This window comes from Artemia franciscana, chromosome 4 (genome assembly GCF_032884065.1).
Source record: "Artemia franciscana chromosome 4, ASM3288406v1, whole genome shotgun sequence".
In the NCBI taxonomy this organism is placed as follows: domain Eukaryota; kingdom Metazoa; phylum Arthropoda; class Branchiopoda; order Anostraca; family Artemiidae; genus Artemia; species Artemia franciscana.
The window spans coordinates 46391422-46398312 of NC_088866.1; the positions used below are offsets into that span (position 1 = coordinate 46391422).

Consider the following 6891-nt stretch of genomic DNA (forward strand, 5'->3'; position numbering starts at 1 on the left):
TTTTCAGTTTTTTCCTTTTTTTATTAGTTTTTAGTTTATTTTATGGTTTTTTCCTTTTTTTAGTTTTTTTTTTAGTTTTTTATCTTTTTTTAGTTTTTTTTTAGTTTTTAAGCTTTTTTAGATTTTTTTATTTTGTTTTCTTTTTTTTTGTAGTTTTTACCTTCTTTAGATTTTTGCTTCTTTTATTTTTTTAGCTTTTTTAGTTTTTTTTCGTTTTTTCTTTTTAGTTTTTTTGTAGTTTTTATCTTTTTTATTTTTTTGTATTTTTATTCATATTTTTTAGTTTTCTTTTTCTCTTTTATTTTTCAGTCTTTTCCTTTTTTTAGTTTTTTTCTTTTTTAGTTTTTAGTTTTTTTTTAGTTTTTTACCTTTTTTTAGTTTTTTTAGTTTTTTTAGTTTTTTAGATTTTTTAGTTTTTTTATTAGTTTTTAGTTTTTTTTTGTAGTTTTTGCCTTTTTTAGTTTTTTTTTAGTTTTTTAACTTTTTTTAGTTTTTTTTAGTTTTTTAGCTTTTTTAGCTTTTTTTCTTATTTTGTATTAGTGTGAAATAATTCAGACGTCATATGCGGACAAACATAACGTCACCTGATCCACAGATCCACACACAGACAACTTATTTTTATATATATAGATATGCTAAATCATATAAATTATCTAATTATTACAATTAGTTAATTGGTACTTGTATGTTAAACAGAACATCCTCAAGAATTGCGCTGTCTAAGATCTGACGAAACCGGTTTGAATCGGTTATTATTTGTTTATTTTGAGTAAGAAAACTACAATATAGGCATGTTTTAGTTCAGTGTTCCATATTTAGAGGTGGTTAAGGGCTAGGTTAAATTAGGTTGAGGATTTGTATTTAAAATAATGCGTTCTGTGTGGCCTACTTTTCATAATTCTTGGTCATAATTTCCATAATTTTGTTTCTAAAGTATTATATTATCATCATGTTTTAGTATATATCATCCGGATTAACCTAACTTCACTTCTTGACGATATTCTGTTAAATTGACAATTAACCTAATTTCACTTCTTGAGGATATTCTGTTGAATAGACAAATACCATTTAATTAATTGAGGTTTAAAAGTATCCATTTGATTCCGGTGATAAACCGAGCTAGTCAAGTATTTCTTGAATTGTAAAGGAACAGATTACGCAGGGGATTCTCAGTTTTGCATCGCGATTTTTTATATATCATGATTTGAGTTTAATGTATGACTTCATTCGTCATCCAGTCTATGGAGATGCAGTTTTTTGTCAAAGTTGCATTTGATTATAATATTATCTTTTGTTAATAACAAAAAGCACTAGATATTGCAACTTCTTGCCAAAGCAGTCCTTTAACAGCTTTCTATGTTGTTCCACTAGCTGACACTAAAAAAACACATGGTTTATTTCTTCTTAATTTGTTTTTTACATTTCCTAGTATGCTATTTCTATTCTTGGTGTAGTTTATGGTGCTGTTTTCTCACAGTGAATGCATTGGCTCCTTGCTTTGATACTTTCCTCGTTTTTATCCCCTTTTGGATTACTCTCTTGGTACCCCTTTTTCGCAAGTTTTCTTTACTATAGAGGCGAATTGACTATATGAATTCTTTTACATTAGTGTATGAGGACATTGACATTCGTTGCAACGATAATAATAATAACAAACTGCAATAAAATACTATTTTTGAAGATGCTGTTTGGTAGAGCATAAAGCCATTGCTATTCGTCATCTTCTATATGAAGATACTTTTTGGTCGTCCGTCGCTATTCGTTATCATATATATGAAGATGATGTTTGGTAGTGCATGACGCCATTGCCATCCGTTATCTTGTAGATGGAGATGCTGTTTTTGTCAAAAAATCTGTTTATTATAATAAACTGCTATAATACTATTATAGTTGCTATTATAGTTGCATATACTGCTATAATAAACTGCTTATAATAAACTCGCAATGCTATCTTGCGATAGCAAGAGTCCAGTAAATAATGAGGGAATGATGTTATGTTTGGTTAACGAAAAGGAATTGGCAATTAGTATTTACAGCATTCGGCGCAACTTTGTAAAAAACGAGCTGTAGCACAAAGTAACAAAAAATTCAGAAACGTATTTTGAAAAAAAGAAGGGATAGTGAGGGGAAGTTGACATTTAAGCTTATTCAGGAATTGTAACTATGCTTTTGAATAATGTTTAGTTGAATTTTTAATAAGGTACAAAAAAGATAACCTACCTGGGTCATATCCAAGCATATTAAATGTTAAGCATAATAACACGTCTTTAAACGTCAGTTACTACGGTGCAGCGGCTATAAGACCCTCCTCTGGAGAAGGAGACTCCGTTACCACCTTAATACAAACATCTCTTTTAACGTATTTCTTTTTCTCAAAAAAATTGTTTTTGTTTTAATATTTTCAGGTAACACAAACAGTGACTCAACCAATTAAAATAAAAAAAAAGAAAAACAATATTTTCGAAGTAAATCCGAGGAAACTGGTTTTCTTTGGCTGATTTGTTTTTTGAGTTTTATCCGTGTAATGCTAAATACAGCCGAGCCCTAACTTGGCTGTATTTATCTAATATCGGCATATGTATTATTGAGACGAGGACAGGCTGATATTAAAACGTTGGAGCTGTTACGTTGCTGTGAGAGGCTTTGGGATCTCTGCTCCTCATAATTTCCTTTCTCCACCCCGATCCCCGAAAGGGAAATCCAGTTTGATTGACCTCATAGTAGCATTAGGGTGGACCTTACGAGGTTTCCTAGCCTAATTTGTGACGGTTAACAGCGCTGCTTGGTGACCATGATGAGTAGCGCCCTTGGAAGAAATTATAGGCTAGTGAACGAGAAAGTATTTGCTCTGTATTCTCATGAATGGATACTTATTCCTGTCTTGGACCGTTTTGACGGGCATTTTCGGTCTGAAAAACTTCTTCCTAGCTAATTCATCAAATGAAGGCTACCTCCCCGTAGTAGCATAATGTTTGTAGGCATGAATATAAAATAAGTTGGCGGTAATTGGCTTGTCACTGTCTATGCAGTATTCTGACTGTTTTTGATAGAAGAGCATCGCCAAGTACTAAAAATCATGTTGTGGCCAAGATGGGCTCAGGATTGCACAAAGACTCCATTCATTACTGGAGGTCCCAGGGACTTCTTGCTGTCTGGCTCTAAGCCGGCTTAAGCACTTAGGTGTAGACTTGAGAAGATATGTTGATCCATATCCTGCACTGGTATCCTGGATCATTGCTTTTCCTGAGGCCAAAATAATTTCAATGATTTAAAGAACATTCAGGCAATTCGAACGAATTCAGGCAATTCGAAGTGGAAACTCGTATTTTCAGAAACTCGTATCCCAGGGGTAGGAGCATGAAATTAGGTGACATAGAATTTGTTTGCTCAGGCAGGAAGGATGGGGTACATTGACAGGGAGTAGGGCTCATGATGAATAAGGAATCTACCTGTTTGGACTGGGAAGGTATTAGGAATAGAATATTAATTGCTCGTTTTATGACTAAAAGTTCAAGGTATCAGTTATAGCAGTATATGCCCCTGATGAACCAACTGATGGAGGTACTAGTGACTCGGATGAATTTTACTTACAGTTACAGGAGCAAATAGACAGGGTCCCAGATAGAAATATGGTGTTTTTACTAGGAGATTTTAACGCCAAGGTTGGTAGAATTAGGGATAGATGGTATCCTAGCCTAGGTAAATTTGATGTAGGAAAGAAAACAGAAATGGCTACAGACTTCTGCAATTTGTAGGTATAACAATCTAGTTGTAACCAATACGGTGTTTGGCCCATATGTTGACATGTATTCACGTGATGGTAAGACAGCGAACCTTATTGATTATGTTATAGTAAGCCGAAGACTGGTAGGATCAATACAAGATAGTAGGGTATAAAGGAGTGCTGCTATTGATGTTAAAAGTAAAAATCACCATCTAGTAGTGTCTAGGGTTAATCTAATACTGAAATATTGGAAGTGTAACTACGTCCTAGGAAGTTATGACGTTGGTAGACTACAGGATGTGAATTTGAGATAAATTTCCAGGAACAGTTGGATACTAAACTTGATAATTTAAAATTTGACAATGTAGAAGATGGTTGGAACAATTTTCGAAGAACAATTTGTAAAGTTGCTGATGGTGTCTTAGGGAAGAAAGTTAAGACACAAGGTAGAAATATCAGTGAAAAAGCTTTATATTTAATAGAGAGGAGAAGGGGTTTGTACAAGCATTATCTGAGTGATAGATCATATGAAAACAAAAGGAATGTAAAGAAAGTGGAGAAAGCATTAAAGCATGAACTAAGGAGGTGTGTAGTGGAGGCCATGGATAAAAGTGCCGAGGACCTGGAAGATGCAGCTATACAGCATATTAGTAAAATATTGTACTGGCATGTTAATGAATTGAGAGCGAGTGGTAAATCCGTACTTGTCCCAGTTAAAGATAGGAACGGGGCCAAAATTAATAATAAGGAAAGAGTTACAGAGAGAAGGGCGTAACATTTTGAGAACGTTGTAAATCAAGACAGAGTTGCAGGAAAAGATGAAGAGGAAAATGACAAAATTTTTGTGATACATTGGATGTTAAGGAAGATTCCTTTTGTGAGGAAGAATTAGCGTCAGTACTAAAAGGATTAAAAAATAATAAGGCTCTAGTTGCATATAGTGTGGTAAATGAGAAATAAGTTACTGAGGATTATAAATATGATTTTTGAAAAAAGAGTTTCCTAACGATTTTTAGGAAAACCTTAGTTAAACAACTGTATAAGAAAGGTGATTAGGGTGAGTGTTGTAATTATTGAGGCATTACTCTGGTCTCTTTAAGTAGCAAATTAATTAGTAATATGATACTTTTTAGACTGAGGGATGCTATTGACAAAGTTTTAAGAGAAGAACAGTGCGGGTTTAAAAAAAGATAGAGGATATGTCGACCAAATTTTCATTCGTAGGTGAATAATTGAGAGGTGCCTTAGTTGTCAAACACCTTTGGTCCTCAGTTTTATAGATTGTAAGAAAGCGTTCGATTCTGTTGATAGAAGAGCTTTAGCAAAGGTCTTATCTTTGTATGGGATACCAGACAAATACATTAAAGTGATTAGTGCTATGTACGAGAAAAATACTGCTGCGGTTAAGGTAGGAAATGAGGTTAGCAGCTGGTTTTATGTTAAATCAGGAGTTAAGCATGGTTGTGTTCTATCCTGCTCTATATTGACCATTTTGATGGACTTCGTCTTAAGGAGCACAGGAAAGGCAAAGGGAGACACCGGAATCAAATGGGGAGGAAAATCTCTCTTGGACTTAGATTATGCTGATGATTTAAGCATCCTAAATGAAAGTGTGAGCAATATGAATGAGCTTTTTGAGGTTTTTTGAGTTCAGGGTGCTAGGAGTTATTTTTTTTTTTTTAATCCCTTTAAAAATAAAAGTTGGCGAAACGCCAACTTTGTTGTTTCCTTCGAAGAGCTACAGTAACTGTTAAAAACAAATTGACATGATTTTTATCAAACACGACTTGTCTTTGCATTTTTTTTTTTTTTTTAGGACTAAGGAAATGGAACATGTTTCAAATCTTGAGGAAATATAGACCAGATTTGGAAAGACATACTGTATATATTTATTTTTTTTTTTGCAAAAGCAATACGATCAGAAAAAGGGGGAAATACAAGTTATTATAAAATATAAAATAGAAGGTAAGAGTCGAATTAGAACTTTTCCAGCCTTTGCCAAAGAGTGTAGGTAACTTTTAAAAGAGGAAGCTATCACTAGCGTCAATAATAATAATAATAATAAAAAAAAAAAAAAAAAAAAAAAAAAAAAAAAAAAAAAAAAAAAAAAAAAAAAAAAAAACCATCAGTGCCATCGAGCATTTGGTGACACTTGGCATTTTATCAAGGTTTGTAATCGCTTATTTGTCAGGAAATGAGATCAAACACTTATCACGACACTGATTTTACCAACCGCGCAAATTAAATTAATAAATGTTATTATTACACTGAAAAATGCCAAGTATCGCCAAACGCCAGATTGTGTTTTTTTGGCTACACTTGAGTTTTTTTGTCGACACCAGCACCAGTTCCCATTCGGGTAAGTTGCCCATACGCCTTGGTATATGCTCTTAATCCGCTGGTTATCGCTTTGTCTTGCTGAAGTCATTTAATACTATTTTTAACGCCATTTATGCTTAATCTAGTCTGAGGGGTTGCCCACCTTCTGTCGCCGGATGTATTTCTCGGAGCAATACTTATTTTGCCACACATGATACACGTCCGTCGTGGAGCGTTTGGTGCATATCGCATGTCACATTTTGGCCATGCTTGGTCCTTTTCGTGACCCATATAGCACACTCCTGTTATTTGTGATGCGTGTATTTGATGTGTAAAGGTACACAATCCCTCGAATTAATATTTTCTTTGTTTTTTAATTCCAGGACTTTCTCGGAAACGCTGAAAGTAAATTGGTCAGACTTAGAACTGAGATGAAGAATGCACAAGAAGCATTTAGTGAATGCGCCGCCTATTTTGGGGAATCACCAAAACAGCTGGATGCAGGAATGTTCTTTGGACTCTTTGCACGTTTTGTTAAAGCATATAAGGTCAGTTCATAAGAGTTCATAATAGTTCATAAGAGGCCCTTAGTGAATGTTCCGCCTATTTTAGAAAGTCATCTTGATGCTGGAATGTCCTTTAAACGTTTTGTTTAGGTGCAAAAGGTAAGCAATCAATGATAAATAATTTAAAGGAAGCCTTCACTGCGCAGAAAGCTTCTTAAGAATCTCCTAAAGAGTTCGATGTCATCTTCTTTAGGCTCTTTGCATCTCTTGCTAAAGCATAGAAAGTTAATACTCAGTAGTCGATGAAAAAATGGACAAAATGCTTTCAGAGAATGCTCCGCC

General features: G+C 33.9%; 1 protein-coding gene across 3 annotated transcripts in view; it reads left to right on the top strand.

Annotated features, from left to right (window-relative positions):
* LOC136026503 (formin-like protein) overlaps positions 1 to 6628 on the top strand; it is a 132580-nt gene extending 125952 nt beyond the window's left edge. For all 3 annotated transcript variants that reach the window (XM_065703130.1, XM_065703131.1, XM_065703132.1), the window contains one exon: positions 6427 to 6628. In XM_065703130.1, coding sequence (XP_065559202.1) covers positions 6427 to 6603 — 177 coding nt within the window. In that variant the 3' untranslated portion in view covers positions 6604 to 6628. The remainder of the gene's footprint in view (positions 1 to 6426) is intronic.
* Positions 6629 to 6891: the final 263 nt, after the last annotated feature.